General features: G+C 38.3%; 1 protein-coding gene across 2 annotated transcripts in view; it reads right to left on the reverse strand.

Annotated features, from left to right (window-relative positions):
• Positions 1-648: 648 nt before the first annotated feature.
• LOC134620915 (protein SON) overlaps positions 649-16,879 on the reverse strand; it is a 29,404-nt gene continuing 13,173 nt past the window's right edge. For both annotated transcript variants that reach the window (XM_063467268.1, XM_063467267.1), the window contains exons 10-20: positions 15,225-15,400; positions 14,508-14,642; positions 12,714-12,800; positions 9,980-10,192; positions 8,139-8,249; positions 6,811-6,927; positions 5,524-5,671; positions 5,199-5,267; positions 4,139-4,254; positions 2,540-2,641; positions 649-1,727 (exon numbers count right to left, since the gene is read on the reverse strand). In XM_063467268.1, coding sequence (XP_063323338.1) covers positions 1,650-1,727; positions 2,540-2,641; positions 4,139-4,254; positions 5,199-5,267; positions 5,524-5,671; positions 6,811-6,927; positions 8,139-8,249; positions 9,980-10,192; positions 12,714-12,800; positions 14,508-14,642; positions 15,225-15,400 — 1,352 coding nt within the window. In that variant the 3' untranslated portion in view covers positions 649-1,649. The remainder of the gene's footprint in view (positions 1,728-2,539; positions 2,642-4,138; positions 4,255-5,198; positions 5,268-5,523; positions 5,672-6,810; positions 6,928-8,138; positions 8,250-9,979; positions 10,193-12,713; positions 12,801-14,507; positions 14,643-15,224; positions 15,401-16,879) is intronic.

Below are 16,879 nucleotides of genomic sequence, written 5' to 3' on the forward strand. Positions count from 1 at the left end.
CATTTCACCTCAAACAAAACTTTATACAGAAATAGCATTCATATTTAAAGCTTTAAATCACCATTTATCCTCATGATACTATGATTTAATTTGTTCAAATACTGACTTAGTTTGGTAAGCAGTGTGTATTTTACAATGATCTCCTTAGGCTAAAATATCAGCCCGCATAATCTGTCTACATTTAGGTCTTTTTTTAGGAGGTATAATACCATGTTTATGCCTCAGCAATACCATTACACAAACTTCTGATTAAAAAGTGTGTGGAGCACCAGTTTAGGCAGATGACCACATGCTGCTGCGGTCCAGGTATGATTCTGAGCTGAGGTCTTCCCCCTCCCCTTTTCTCCCTGCTTTCTTGAGTCACTAAAACTATTTAATAAAAGTATCTTCTGCCATTTATAGTACATAGTTTAATATGAACGATCAAAGTTAACGGTTCCTTGCCTGACTGCATGTAATGTGTTGACATTTAGACAATATGTTAGTGTTCATGTTCACGGCAATTTAGCAGGATAAGTTACACACTAAACATTAGGTCGAGACTCCCAAACAATGCCATTCTCTTTAAAAAGGTTGGTCTTAAGTCAAAAATACTAAAGAGTGCTGGTATAGGTCTTTGAACAAAGAAAGACAATGCAGTCCCTCTACTAAATAACATAAATATAATCTTTATTTCTGTATACATATGTTTAGAAGGCCAGAATAAAAGTTTAACAGCCTTGTATGAGAAACATTTTTGTTTAAATTTAGGTCATCAATGTAATATAAAGACTAACAAGAGTTAGCTGTCATTCACAGATACAACTTTTCACTTAACAGTCCAGTTTGGTTCTGCTTTTGTGTGACTATGAGAAATGTCCTGCAGACTGTCTGCTGTGGGTTAGACTTAAGTGTTGATCAGCTAATAGAATATAGGGCTAAACTGCTACTAAACTATACATTTGTCATACATATGTACACACACGCATGCACACATCATCCACTTTTACTATGATGACTTTTTTACCACTCCTATCCCCTACAAAAACAAACAAGGTGATCATTCAAGTACCTTTAGAAAAGGTGTGATGTTTTATAGGCATAACATTGGTCACAATCAGCAAAGGACACTAAGTACTCTGAACCTGCTTTTATAGTTCTCATGTTATGTGTCTAAGGTGATAGTTCTTGAAATATAAATGAGCCTCCAGAGTGGAAACAATGGGCAGGTTAATCACTGGGATTAAAACAAAGAAAAAACAACAACTATGGTGACAAACTAAAACTATATAAAAAAAACCATTCATGGAAGACCTTGTAGTAGTGCTGTGGTAGCTGTCGTTACTTCACAACAGTTGGTTCCCCAGGGGCTTTTTGTGTGGCTTTCTCTAACAGTACAAAGACATGTGAGCTTGAATGGTTGTCTGTTTTCGGGTACCCTGTGTGATTGGTGTACCTGTGCCTTTTACCCAATGGGTGGGAGAACAGGGCCACATGACCCTGGTTGATTAAGCAATTAAGGAGCTAGGTAGACACTGTGACACTGGGAAAGTAAATGAACAATGGCACAAACCACAGGACCACCTTCAGAGCCCTGGGCTTTCCTACTGTGACAAATCAAAATGTTTGCCTTGAAAAGGGTCCATATTACATTTGTAATGTGTGTATGACTACGTAGAAAAAAGCGGGCCTGTAGAAGCAGCAGTGAAGACAGGGCCAGTGTAGAGTCCTGGTCCATCCACAGGAACCTTTGAATATAAAAAAAATAAAATGATTAAAATAAAAAATTAATGCAACCTTGCATTTTTATTGTTGATTATGCCACCAAGATTTAAAAAGCAATAAAAGCTATTTAAATTCTATGTGTAGTAAAACTTTGAGAATGCCTTAATTACATTACAAAAAAATTAGATTGAGCAGCGCAATCTGGTCCTTTACGTTACACTAAAATGATAAAATTTCTTTTATTTTGAAGACTATTTTCAGACTGTATACTATAACGTCTTTAGATTGTTTTTGATTCTGTGCCAAAGGTTATGGCTCCTTTAAGGAGACAAACAGAAGTGATTACGTTCATGGTTCATACTATCCATCTGTATATGTTTAAATAAAATCTTTTTGATGTGTTTTCTTTGTTAATTTAACCACATAAAGACATTCAGAAGAAGTGCCGTTTCAACTCCACACTATCACTGCTCTGTGAGGCTGAACCTGCATGTGATGTTGACATAAAGGTTCTCTATCATTTCAGGATCACAGCACACAGACTTATGACTAAGTACATAAATAAATGCTACGTTTATTTATGTAGTTAGTCATAACTACATAAGCAATAGATTCTTTGAATTGTGTCAAAACTTGTCATTTTTGTTCTCTACATTTCAGCCGAATGAATGTTGAGTTATTACAGCAGCCAATGTAGACTGAAGGCTCTAGCTGAGGAATCAGTTACACCGGATACACTCTTTTCTTTGTAGTTACACACTTGCAGGGTGACTTATATTAAAAGTGACTTGACTGTCAGAACTGTGACTGCGACAGCCAAAGAGCTGTGGGTTACCTCTCCCAGAGCTTGCAGGGCAACTGTGGCTGCCATGGCCTTGGCGTGCTTCTTATTGGGACTGGCTGTCTGGGGTTGGTAGTCCACACCATTCACTGTGACCTGGAGATAACACAACACATAACACTGTTCACTAACAACATCCAATAAACACAGGTCCAGATTAACAAAATCCATTTTCTAGGATTCGTAAACAACACGTGAATTTGATCCCTACAGAACAGAGCATATGCATTTAATTAAAACACATTTTTAGCAGTTTTTTAAAAGGTTTTTAATTACATACACTTTCAAGGATTTAGCATGAGGGACAATAACATGAGCTAGGAAGTACACCTGTGTGGTGCTCAATCATTTTGATCAAATAGATTGAAATAAAAAAGTAACACATATACAAAAACATGTATTTAAGAGTTGGTAATAGGGTCACAAATGAAGTTAAATAAGGCCAAAATGCATATGAGAGGAATAAAGAGCTGGCTGTATATAACAGAAGACTTGAATCAGATGCTTCCCTTTGTGACATACATTTCTTACTCTTGGTACATCTTTACAGTCAAGTTACAGTCACATTGTACCACTACAGTAACATCTTTGAAACTGAAACCACACCACAAAAACTGGGACGCAGCAGAGACTCCAAACTCCCCACTGAGATACTGTATATTATGAACACAGATCACTATTTATAATTTTCATTTTCTCAGATGCACCTTTAAGTTACCCAAAAGTAATGAGATTACTGTTACTTTCCCATAAGCACGCTGTGTTACTGTTACTGCGTTACTAAACCGTGGTTTTGTTTGTGAGAGCGTCTCATGACAACGATGTACGAGCGTGCGACGTCCGTGGCAGCAACAGACGTGTGCAGATCAACAATGGATAATATAGAGTGCAGGAGAGAGTACGACCATGCAGCGTTTAACGCTTGGAAGTACTCACATTACTTTGAGTTTGATTCTGTAAAAAGTGACAAAAACATTAGTGCCACTGTTCACTCTGCGTGGGAACAAAACTTTCTACAGCGAAAAATTAAACTTCAAATCTGAGCGAGCAGCGAGCACGCTGCCACGGGAATGTGACATTCACAGAGAAACCCCCGAATGCCTTTTCTAAAATGAGTAAACAGTAAACTAATGGGATTACTTTCTTGGAGAAGTAATCAGTAATTAGTAACTAATTTTGGGAGTAACTAATTACTATTTTCAAGACCAACACTGTTTGTCATATAAGGTGATTTACCCACCACCAGCAGCTCTGTGTCCAATGTGATTACTATCATCAGATGATTTTTGTTACCTCTCGATTATAAAGAAGCTATAAAGAACTGAAGAAGCTTCTCGGATGAGAGGTGAAACGTCTTCAAGCAACTTAAAGAAGTCCAGATGCTTTTCTTTCCAAGCTCCTTAGACTACGATGACCTGGATGACTGAGAACCTTCACAGACATACTCTCGATTATAAAGCACTGCAGAGCAGGATGCTAGAGCTGCTTACAGAGTAACTGTGTGGGATTTAATGACATAGTGGAAAAGGTGCAGACTGTCGCCAGCTTCCAAAAAACCAAATAAGACTGACACACAGAATGAAAATTACCCACCTTGAAAAGAAAATTCTTGCGGTGGTCAGGACCACTGTGATGAACCATAACAAAGTCTGGCTGCATTATCTTTCTCTTGTTACACAACTCGATGAGAGCAGACACCGGGTGCTTCCCTGTACACAGATAAAAGGACATCATTAGATGAATTTGGACAACGCTCAGAGGAAGAGATATTCTACAGAAGTTTTTTTTCTACAGAAGGATTGATATTTATGATGAATATTTTTTGTCCTTGTTTATGTTTGACATCCAGCTCAGTGCTCAAGAATGCCAATGACCCTTGCAGGAGCTTTTGCGGTTTACTGCAGATTTAGAAGTTACTATTTCTGAAAAAAGATTGACTGCAAAAACAGTTCAGAGAATTCTGTTTATTGTTTATTTAAGAACGCCATCTTGTGGAAAATATCAGTACTGCAGCTTATTTGTTCTGGTTTTTGTACATTTTATATGTTGGTGTAAAGTTGTAGTGGCAGAGCTGCGTAAGTATGTTGCACATAATCACGTATATCTGTACCTTTGGATATTGTTCTGATATACATAATTTTGCTGAGGATAAATTACACGCACTGTTCTGACGCTACCGGTGGATAAAGGCTGCATGTATGTACTTAACAGTAACTTCTTTAACATGCAAATTGGTTAGTTTCTGGACATAAATACTGTTTTATCTTCTTCTGTCAATCCTAAATGTCAGCTGATACACACGGATTTCAGATTTGGTGGAGTAATATATTCATTCTGTATCAATTCTGCACTCCACATGAGTTGTCAGATTTCTCCAAAGAACAGCTATCACACCCTCACAGATGACACTCAGTCAGCAGAAACCTCTAACAGCAGGGTCTGTCTTTGTATCAAAAATGCTGATTCTCACTGCCTCTCACTGGTCCTAAGTACCATCATTATCATAAAGAAATGCATGTAGAACAAGTTTACTCTGTATTTGCTCCAGTGGGTCTGATAGGTTTTTTTTGATGAGCTGCAAGACTGCAAGACTAAACATCAAGACTAAAGGTCAACAGTATCACCATCTTTAAAGAATTAAGGTGTATTTTACCCATTAGATCCTTGGTTACTACCAGTCCACCAGTTTGCTTCTGTAGTTTCTCTCCTTCAGCAACTAGACCTGAAACATTAAAATCAACATCAATAATGCGGTATTATTTATAATATCACCCATATGGGACCACTTCCCTAAAGAGTAAAATGTGAGAATCGTACTATAAACTAATATTTGTGGCCAAATAACAGTAAATCCATGCAATATGACACCCTATATATCCCACTGCCTTCACTATCACCGTCTTGCAAAGCTTGTGTTAGCATCTATTGTCGAGACTCAGTAGCAAAAAGTGCATCACTTGGTACTTGGTTTCTCATACCTTTGCGGTCAACCTTAAAGTCAATAACGATGGGTTCCACGGTACCCTCGCGGTTCCTTCCTAGCCCTTCGCCTGTCTTCCACCCCATCTTTCTCATCAGGAACTCCCCGACACCCCCTGACACTGGAGCTGCCCTGAGAAACTGGTCCTAGTCAGAACACAAACAAACACAGTAAAAAGTCAGAAGGGAGAAAAGAAAGAAAAACAACATATACAAGAGCACAGGGATGGACAGAATATATTATCACACTTTCATCTCAAACATTTTCTTTTCATGCTCCTTGTCACAGTCACAATTGTGTGGTGTCTCTTTAAGACAGCCTAAGGTAATGTTTTGTGATGTCACAAGTATGCGCTGCTGCCCTCTGTAGAGTGTGGGAGAAACATGCTTGCACATGAACGCATGGACTGAGATGGACCTCATATCTTTACCTCCCTAACTCAAAGTAACGTTACGGGTTGTATGAACACTGCTCGCTGCATATATGATGAGACAGCAGCCGTTCAACCGGGCCTTTTAAGGTTGATGAAGAGTGTGTTTATTAAAGGACGAGCACTGTGGAATTCCCAGTGTAGTCGTGAGTTTTTGACTGTCCTGCCGAGTGTTTCTGCTGCCTCCTCTCAACCACTGAATACAACCCACGTTACAGCATGCAATGAATTACACGTATAATTTATAAAAATGACAAAAGAAATGCATATAAAATGTAGGTAACACTTAACTCAAATTGAAGGTTTTTAATAGCAAGTCCAGTGAACCAGTGATCGATTAGAGCAGGTAGATATGCCTTCTTCATGTTTATGCTTTGTAAACATGTGATTCGATAAGACTCCTGACCGCATTTTACCTCCAAAGGTTTTGATCATGACAGCAGTGATGAGTGCAGCTGCTGTCTTAAAAACACATTGGTTTGTATTCTAGCTGTGTCAGACAGAAAGAAGATGCTGCACAATAAATTACACACTTCTTTGCTGCTGTTGTTGGCAACGATGTTGTTGAGAAAAAAATGGGTTGAATCTTACATCACTTTCTATTTGCACTCAAGCTTTTGGATGTATATTACAGTACACATGTGAGTGACACGGCTGCACTACTGCACGTCTTTTCTTCTATATTCTCTAGAAGACCTATAACCTCTGCTTTCTAACAGCCTCAGATGTGAGGCTCAATGTGAAAATACTGAGTATAGTATACTAGAAGTGGTGCAGAGCTTCACTAGGAGATGACTACCAGGTGGTTAAAACTAAATTATGCTTGCTTTTTGCTTTAAATGCTATGTACATTACCTTCTTCAGCCATGCTTGTGGTCCACTGGTCGAGAGCTCCTCAGAGCTGAGGACCTGGGCTCCAGTTGAACCAGTGAAAAGGCCAGGAACAGTGTTGGATTGGGCCCAAGCATCTACCTTTTGAAAAAGAACACTTCTATAAAATAAGAGCGTTTAAGCATGTCTTTGTATTTGTCTGACACAACTGTCAGTATTCCAAGATTGGCTATCCCCATTCTCTTGGCTGTTCACTTATTCACAAGGGATTGCTACCATGGGTGGCAATGCAGATTTGATTTGGCAGGTTTTATGACAGATCCACAGGCCTCTGGTTACTCTTTTTGATTTTATAGAAGAAACATTGTTACATAAATCATTAAGACTAATTTCGTTCATGAAGTGTCTACAAAACATCTGCTTCTAAACAGATCAACTGCAGTTGTTGCAGTCAGTATCAAAGTGACAGCTACACCTCACGCTAATGACATCCGCACAGATATTTATGAGGCTCAATTACCACTCAATTAAAGCCTAATATTTTCCCAAGTTTACACTTTTGTGAAATTGTATAATACGCATTGTAAGTAAAATACTATAACACTCAGAATTAGCTGTAAACTCACCAGCTACAACATTATACAAGTATTAATATGTGAGTAATATCTCAGCAGTGGTACAGCAGGGACAGATCACCTACTACTAGTGTGTGAATGTGTGTGTGAATGGGTGGATGACTGAATGTAGTGTAAAGCACTTTGGGGTCCTTAGGGACTAAGTAAAGCGCTATACAAGTACAGGCCATTTACCATTTTTACCATTTACTAATCAGAAGGCTGGTGGTTCGATCCCCATCTGCTCCAGTCTGCATGTCAAGTATCCTTGGGCGACATACTGACCCCAAGTTACTCGAATGTGTGTGACTGTTAAGTAGAAAGCACTTAGAGCACATAGAAAAAAGTGCTTGTGCAAATGTGTTTGAATGGGTGAATGAGGCAAGTTGTGTAAGCAGCAAAGCACTATATAAGAACCAGTCCATTTACCATTTACACTGAATATGAAATGCTTTTGCATCTTTTGTCCATTTTCCTGTTTTACAAAATGCTGACCTGCATAAAATGAGAAAAGCCATGCTTTGTTTTTATTGAAAAAAGATCATATTAGAAGCTAAAACCAAGAACAACATATACATGCTGCATCTAAAACTGAGACAGTGTGATTATGCTGTTCACCCTGTTATTATAGCATCTTCATATTAAGTTTCACACTTGCTAATAATATAAAGATTATGCTAAGTTTTTATGGTGAGCACGTTAGCTGCTTTAAACATTTATTCTTTTGAGACTTATTACCTGCTCTTGTGCACGGGTGAGCATGCGGATGGCACTGATATCATAGGGGTTCTCAGCCAATCGCCTCTGAGCTTTGATTCGTTCAGTTACAGCCTGGGTGATGTCTACTTGCTGGAGAGACAGAAAAACAGAGAGAGAGCGAGAGAGGTTAGTCAGACACAGGTTTGAGGGTTAAGAAGGGGGAGAAGACCCAAACTAGAGTTGTTTTAAAATCTTACATTCTGTGATACACAAGTCTGTGATACAAAAATATCTTAAACCATTCAATTGTTTTGCAGCTAGTTTATCCGTTTACCTATAATTTGGATAAAAAAGCAAACTGAGCAAAGAAAATGGAGCTTCCTCCAAAACCCTAAATACAAGCATACTGGGTTCATTGGTAACTCTCAACTGGTCAAAGGTTTGGGTGGCAGCTGTGTGGTTGAGACTTTGTGTTAGCCCACTGCTGGCTGGTTCACACTCCAGTGCCCCATTTATTTAGAAATCTCTGCTCACCTGTTTGTTTATAAACATTTCACAAAAATACTTCATTCACTTCACTTTACTGATGATTACTTTACTAAATGATTACTTCGTTAAAGACTAAAGAATTGGGAAGTGTTTTGAAGAAACTGTTTAAATTCCATTTTCACATTTTATATGTCAATAACAACATTACAAATTCAGCCACTTTACGTGCAGAATTGTGGTATCCAGATCAATCCATGCCTCCCACTAAATTTAGTACTTAATTTAATATAAATCAGAAGGTGTGGAAAACATAGCGGTTCAACAATTCAGAGAAGATAAAATCTCGAACCACATAAAAAAATTCAGTGCTTGGAATTGCACCCTATGTTTCAATTATATACTTCATTTAACTTTTGTAAAGCATTTCATCCAAAAAGATTGAACAATGTTTACCACAGATAGGCAGTGTAAAAATAAGACATCTACAAGTAAAAGAGTACCACATAGCAAGATAAAATATCCCCAGAGATCCATCCATCATCCATTCAGGTTTCCAGGTATCAGGAAAATCCATGTCAGATCTGCCTTCACCACACAAAATCTGTTTCAACATTGCTATTGTCAAAGTTTAACATTAATTAGCATCTCATTAAGCCACATTTTAAAAACAGCGACCTTTACAGTCCAATAAAATTAATGTCTCTGGGACTATGCCTTCCATTAGAGCACCTCTTTGGTGGGATGGGAGTAATCTTGTCCCATCACTGTAGACAAATACTGTCAAATTACGGTCCAGGCAAATGGCCACAACATACAACATTTGGATTGTTTTGCATTTTATGTTAAACTAAACCTTCTTTGGGGAAACACATAAGGAAGGACACAGCCATGAGGGAAAATGCAACAAAGAACAGAAGCAAACTGAGGGTTTAAATATGGGAAGAGTGAAGAAAGACAGAAACAAACAGCGAGAAAGACCGAATTCACCAGAAGGCACAGGGAATACAGGGAAGGCATAATAGGAAAAACAAGAGAATATAAACAAACTAGATAATTAAACTAAGGAGAACTAGGAATACAAACACTAAACACTCCAAAAAACTCATCCTAAGAATTTTATCTCCAACTTCCTTTCAGATAAGTGGTAAATCCATCTCTTGGTCAGAAGAGACCTAGTTGTGCTTGCTAGCATTAGTACAGGATATCCAATGGATTTTGGCCAACTAAACACTTTAATGCATGGCATAGTGGAATCACAAAATCACATTTACTCCATGCACTGTTCAACAGCATCGCCCAAATGATTTTTAAAAAAGGTGAGAAATGTTCACTTCTGCTGTATAGTATGCAGTATCTGGTATAGTTTTTTTTTTTTAAAGGCCATTTCTCACCTGCAGTTGTGGGTCAGGAAAAACTTTGTCATTGTTTGTCACAAATGCTGGCTGTTCAATAACTTCCTGTAAAACTGCTGCCGTTTCACCTGATGATGATGAGGTGGGTGCTGCTGACAGAACATTTGTTTGGGCCTTTGTTGTAACAGCAGTCTTCTCGGTTGTTTTGTCAACTGGCACCCATTCTCCATAAGCACCCAGTCCCTCTCCTTCCTGTAACACATTACATTAAATAAGTACCTATGGGTTTATATTAAAAGACAGGTTTTCAGAGAAAAAAACCTTTTCTTTGATAATTACCTGTGGTATGCAATTAATCAGTTTAAAAGGGAGACATTTATTCTGTGGAATACAAAGTGCAGTTCAAAGAATAAACTGAAGCTAGAATGAGAAAAATATCTCTATAATTGTTTTAATGCTTACTGTTCATATAGATCAGATTTAGATTCAGATCATTTTATTGATTCAGACAATTCATTTGCAGCTTAGCCACAACCTGCTCATGCAATCACAGGTAAAAATAGATATGTGTCTACCAACGATCATAAAAAGAAGTGGCTGTCAGAGTTAAGTGATCTAATAGCCAAGGGAATAAAAGATTTGAAGTATCTGTTTGTGTTTCACTGGGGTACGAGTAGAGCTGGGCGATATATCGAGTTTTTTTTTTAAAAATATCGATATATTTTTATACGAGATATAAGATGTGACAATATCCTTTATATCGATATAGTCTATGTTACGTTATAATTATAGTTGTGGAGCCGCAAGTTTGCCTCTCTTTCGTCCACTTTTGTCTCTATGCAACGTTACTCGACCTCGCCTCTCCTTCACTGAACACAACTCCCCCTCCTCCCCCATAGCTTCACCTGCAGGCAGCGAAAGGTGGACACGGCAAATCTCCGTTAACAAGTTACTGCGCATCGCCCCGTGCGTGGGGCTGGACGGCGTCAACGTGTTAACGAGCTAGCCACGCTAACGCCATGCACGGCCTGAAATCCTTTAATTTTCTCAAAAGTTGACTGCGTGCCTTTTGTATGAATTCTGGTTGTGCTTACTGACCGCGAACCGATTTTATGTGGTACACAGCGCTCAGCAATCTGTCGAAAAATGTTTTAGTTCGACTTCGGTAAGCTACGGCGCTGCACCGCTTGATGGATTGTGGGAGCATTACGGCTACCGAGGAGCCTCGCGGAGTGATACGTACTGTGCTTCAACGTAATATTACCGTATTGTGTGTGTATAAGGACCATAAATGGCACCTGTTCAGAGACATGGTTACAAAGAGGATTTCAAACTCCAGGCTGTCAGTCACGCAGTAGAAGTTGGGAACAGAGCAGCTGTGAAATCTGTCTCTTTGTTATTATGCTCAGCGTCTGTTAGTTTACATTTTGACTGCACAATTGTGAGCTCTTTGTAATGCACAAAACAACGTAGTTTTCTTTTATTTATAGAGCATTATTATTTAATAAATGCTCATAATTTATTTTTGAGTAGTTTTTTTCATGTACATCTATGCTGTATGTTAATAAAAGTGCCTGTGTGACACCTGGGACACAGCTTTGACTAAGAACTCTCTTTTTGTTCTTACTTTATGGCTTTAAAAAAATATCGAGATATGAATTTTGGGTCATATCGCCGAGCTCTAGGTACGAGGTAATGGTGACCTGAGAGGAACTTCCTGAACTCAAATGACAAAACATGGTCAGGATAGCTGATTCTTTTTGGGGGGTATTGAGAGGTGCCCTGCTCCTGTAGATTAATCAGGATGCAAACTGACATATCTAATGCACCACCAGCTAGAGGTTGAGACGTCTGCCACCTTGCACCTTTCTTCTAATACAGCATTATCCCATTTTTCTTTTTGTGGTTTTTAAATTTGTAAATGTCTGCATGTGATCTTCCCAAGATGAAGAAACTAACAGAATATTGTTGAGATATTGATGGTGTGAAAAGTGCCTCGACCATGACCCTAGAAGAAATATTAAATATCCATTAAACTCGAAAGCCCAAAAAATCTGGCTGAGATGGTAACCAATTCCTAATAAGACAAATGGTACAAAAATGTAGGAAATGTAAAAGTTAATATGTTCTCTCGACATCCTGCAAAGTTCCCACCAGAACCACAACGTAAGATCCAAAAAGATGTTCATTCATTCATTCAACAAAAAAAAAGAACAAAATTAAGTTAGTACTAAAGGAAGAAAACCATCATAGTCATGGTTACTGCTCCCACAAACTATTCTGCAACACAATTCTTGGGACAGATAAAAATTTGTATTCTTAACTTTTCAACAAAAATGCACAACACATGTTTGGGAGAAAAAAAGATTTTGCACACCAACAACAAAACCTCATATTTACCATAAAGCATGTTGGGGGGGGGTCATGCTTTTATCTCAGCCCCTCAAACCCTTGTAAACCTTGTAAAGAAATCATAAATAAATAAAATTTAAGAAGAAAATTCTACACCAGTATGTCAAGGCTAGAGACCATTACTGACAGCTATGTTGTTTATGCAACAAGATGATGACTTGAAAGCACGCAAAATGGTAGCAAAATCAAAATATTATGGTTTTGAAATGGTCACGCCCATTGCTGACCTAAAGAAAGGAAGATGTTTAACTAAGACATCCCGGTTAAGTGGAACAGAAATGTAGCACTGAAATGCACACTGGAAGTGATTCTATTCAGTCTAATAAAAACTAGTTATAGTCAAATTGAATCAGTTTCATACCTTCTTACGATGCTGTGTTCCTGAAGACACTGGAAACTCCTTGGCCATGCCTGCATCACTACGGACTGCTGGACGAACTGTTGAGTTCTGATTGGACAAAAATTTGAAATGGTTACTTCTTTTTTCGAAAATGTTACTTATTACATAACTGCAACTATATCCACCAGAAAAACCCTATGAAGGACCAGGTGACCCTATTCTCTTACATTTTCGATATATCACCTACCCCTACCCTGGGTCACCCTCGAACCACAGACCCAGACAGAGGTTTGATTCATTGAAAAGCCTGACTTAGTCTTGTCTACTCTAACAAGAAAACTCGCCAGATTTCTCCAACTTTTTATCTCATTTATTGCACAGTTAAGAAAACAGCCTCATCATGGCATTTCATCGATTATTAGACTAAATTGGCTTCTCTCAAAATGTAAATGAGCCCACCCACAATCGCACTCTGGAAGTTGTTTTGATCTATGAGACAGAAACAGTATTCCCTAAAACCCTCTTTTGTCTGATTATTTCTTAAAGGCACTTAAATTTATATAACAGATCTCAAAGTAGTGAAGAATACATTGCATTACAGTAGATGTGTTTCTCCCAGTGATGCAGGATATAAGGATATAATGCATCCACTGATATTTTATTTAATGCAACGTTACAACACAAAGCAGAGGAGCTACCTAAACTTTATTAGGAGTTCAATCAGGAGGGAGCATAGCCATTACTCCTTCGGACTGACACAAGCCAGTTGAGGCAGTCTGACCATCTGACTAGGACACCACATAGTTGAGATATTCTAGCCACGTTGAGATTATATGAGATTATATCTCTCAGCTGTCTTGAGAAGGCTTTAATGTATGTCTCCCCAGTTGAGCTGCAGGAGAGAAGACTGCAGGCAAATCCAGAGCCCACAACAGAAAATATGTAGATGAATCGATTTCTTAACATATTATACTGGGACTGGGGGGGGGGGGGGGGGGGGGGGGGGGGGGTGTTGCACAGAATATACTAAATATTCACATTACTTCTCGTGAAACTGTACATTGTAATACATAAGCTTACAGTTAGATCCATAAATACTTAGATCCAGACAAAATTTTGTTTCTTCTTGGCACTTGCCAAAAAAAATTTGAACTAACAGTTATATAATTTACATCAGCTCAAGAACAGAAATGCCAGATTAATTCTTCAAAAAACCACCCAAAACATCTGACCAGTTTTGGGATAGCATTCTTCAGAAAGTTGAAACTAAGATAATCAGTTCACAGTTCACACCAGAACCACAGGAAGAAAACAGTGTGACAAAGGTTCAGAAACCTGCATGTGATGACAGGGTTATATGTATAGGGATAAACTGTCAGCTCAGATTCAGTTAAATGAATAAAAATTTGATGGGGTGGTGCTTCATCGTACAGACAGATGATAACCTTCAGCATACTCCGCAAGTAGAATACTCTGCAGTGAGCAAGCCAATCATGTGAATTTGGCCTGATGAGAAAATGGATTTTAATGCCTGTAAAGAATTCCTAAAATATCCAAGATAAAAAAAACCTCTGAAATGAAAGGATTGTGTAACAAAATGATTGTAAATCCTAAAAGTTTCACGTAATATTTCAGCTGTACCACTTATATTTAAGTTAAGTCTGCATCTAATTGGTATTTCAGCTATTGCATTTCAAATGTGTTGTGGCTGTGGGTGTACAAAGACTAAGCTATGAAAACTGCGTGTTTGTCCAAATATTTCTGGGTCTAACTGCATTTAAGACAGACAGGATGTAGCGCACGTGTGCATATTACATTAACACTGAAGCTGATTGCTTTTGGTTCTCGTAGAGCTGATCCTCCAAAAGGTTTCTCATCATCCTCTTCATCTGAAACATGAGGCACTGCCACTGGCAGCTCTTCTGTACTGTCTGCAATCATCTTGCATTTCTGCAAACACACACACACACACACATAAAGAGTAAGCTATGTAACTACGACGTATCGCTCGTTTTTCCACATTGCAGGCTGAAGATCTCCATGGCTGTTACAAAACACTGCAGAACTGTACTTTAGAACTGCTTTGAGATCTGAGTAGGATCCTGTATGTAAGCAGACAGAGACCTTTTCCACCTATAAAGGTAGAGCGGCAGTGCTTTAACAAAACGTAATGCACTTGTCCTTTAATGTAAGGCTCACTCTATATGAAATTAACCAAATCTGGAAAAAAAAAAATCCCACCTGACCCTCTTTGAATCAGCTCATATTTTATACAACAACTGTTGGATGTATGTAAATCCATGCTCTAAATCCAAAATCTAATTTGTGTTTGATATTTTTTAAGTATCAGGCTCATCGTTGCTATGTGAGCATGCACAAGGGCCTGGATCACAGAGGATCATGGAATGCTTCAGTGTTTTAACTCATTGCCTGTTCAGCTTGTGACAGTTTTCTTTTGGCATAAGATGGCCTGTCCTTTGCACTAACTTTAGTTGTTTTGACACTTTGATACATAGAAAACATGAAACTTACGTCAGTAAATTCTTTAATGCTAATGCTGTTTGCTTGCTTTGCTACTTTCCTTTTCACCTCCTCCAAATTAGCAATGTTGGGTTGGGCAGGGGCAACAGGTGGCTTCTGCATAATGGAAGGCAGTGGAACCAGTGACGACAAAGTGCCAATGTTAGTCAAGGCTGCTGTCACAGTGGCTACAAGTGAGAGGAGACACAGCAAAAAACACAAATCGGTGAATAACAAGCACAACAGCTGACTCAAATAATATTCGAACATTTCAGCTTTAGTCATGTAATTCTGCTTATAGTACTTATTTTTTATTGACTCAACACTAATGAATTTTCTGTGAGATTAGAACCCAGATCAACAAATCCCAGTGTTCAAACAGAAGACACTTCACTTGACCTTCATGGTTATTTTGCTCCAGAAAACTTACTAATCAGCAGTAGAACTACTCAAACACAAGAAAAGACATTCGAGATTAAGGTTAGGCGATATTTTAAAAATTTCCAACTGACAATCGTCAGTCCAATAAATGACGATAGGTGATATATTCACGCAGGTGACTTTTTGATGGGCAGAGCAATGTAATCATGCACGTTTAGAATTTATAAGATTTGTTTGAATATTTTACCTTCTTTTCTTGTTTGTTTCAGTATTAATATTGCTACTTTTTGGATTATTCATTCATTTATTTATTTATCTGAGATGAGCCAAAGCACACAAAAAACTTAACATTACATCAGAATTATTTTTTTTTTAATGTTCGCGGGAAGAGACATTTGGATTTTTAACTTACTTACTGTTTAATTTTGTATTTGTTGTTTGGTCAAGTGTGTGATAAGATAAACACAGTTATAGTGGAAAAAAGAAGCCAGTTTCTCTTTGTTTCCCTCCCCACCAATCTGGTTTTTTTATTTAAATAAAATGGTTTTGTTTTTTTCTGAACACAGGCTACTGCCTTTCTTTCTTTCTGTTATGAGTTTGAGTCGCTGCTGCATTTGGGCGCTCTCTGAGGAGGGTGCATTTGCTCACAGCTGGAAGAGGGTGCCGTAAAAACAGCGCTATTATCTTTTCCGTTGACTGCTTCTCTTAGTTTCAACCAACATTATTAGCAAACCAACTCATGGGCAAATAAATAAATAAATCGCTCTTGTAAAAACAATTGGTGAAAGGCTCAGCCTATCGCCGATAGTCGATATATTCGTCCAATTGCCCAACCTTATTAGAGATGCAGTTTACTGTTGAAGAAAGAAGTCAACTGGATGTCTGTATTTATACATTTTGATAAATTACAACTTAATTCCAAATAGACAGATTCAAACTAAGTTACCCAGTCTTAAACAATTTCAACAGAAAATGACAATAAAACCTCATCTCAAGGAAATGACCAAATCTGTATCGATGGAGCAGTGATAACTAGGGATGGGTACAGGTATTCGGTGCCATTATGGCACCGGTTCTGACATAAACGGTAGTAACCAGACCGAAAAGCAGCGCACATTTCGGTGCATTATTTCTGTGCTTTTTTTTTTCTTGAGATGTCATACACTTTGGATTCTAGCCAATCATTTTACCTTTCCAAGGATAGTAGGCGGGCCCAGGTACGTACGTTCTTTTAGAGCAGATGGATGATGATGGCAGCAGCAGCCGTTCTTCTCTGCGTGAGTAGC

Source organism: Pelmatolapia mariae, linkage group LG23, assembly GCF_036321145.2.
Source record: "Pelmatolapia mariae isolate MD_Pm_ZW linkage group LG23, Pm_UMD_F_2, whole genome shotgun sequence".
NCBI lineage: Eukaryota > Metazoa > Chordata > Actinopteri > Cichliformes > Cichlidae > Pelmatolapia > Pelmatolapia mariae.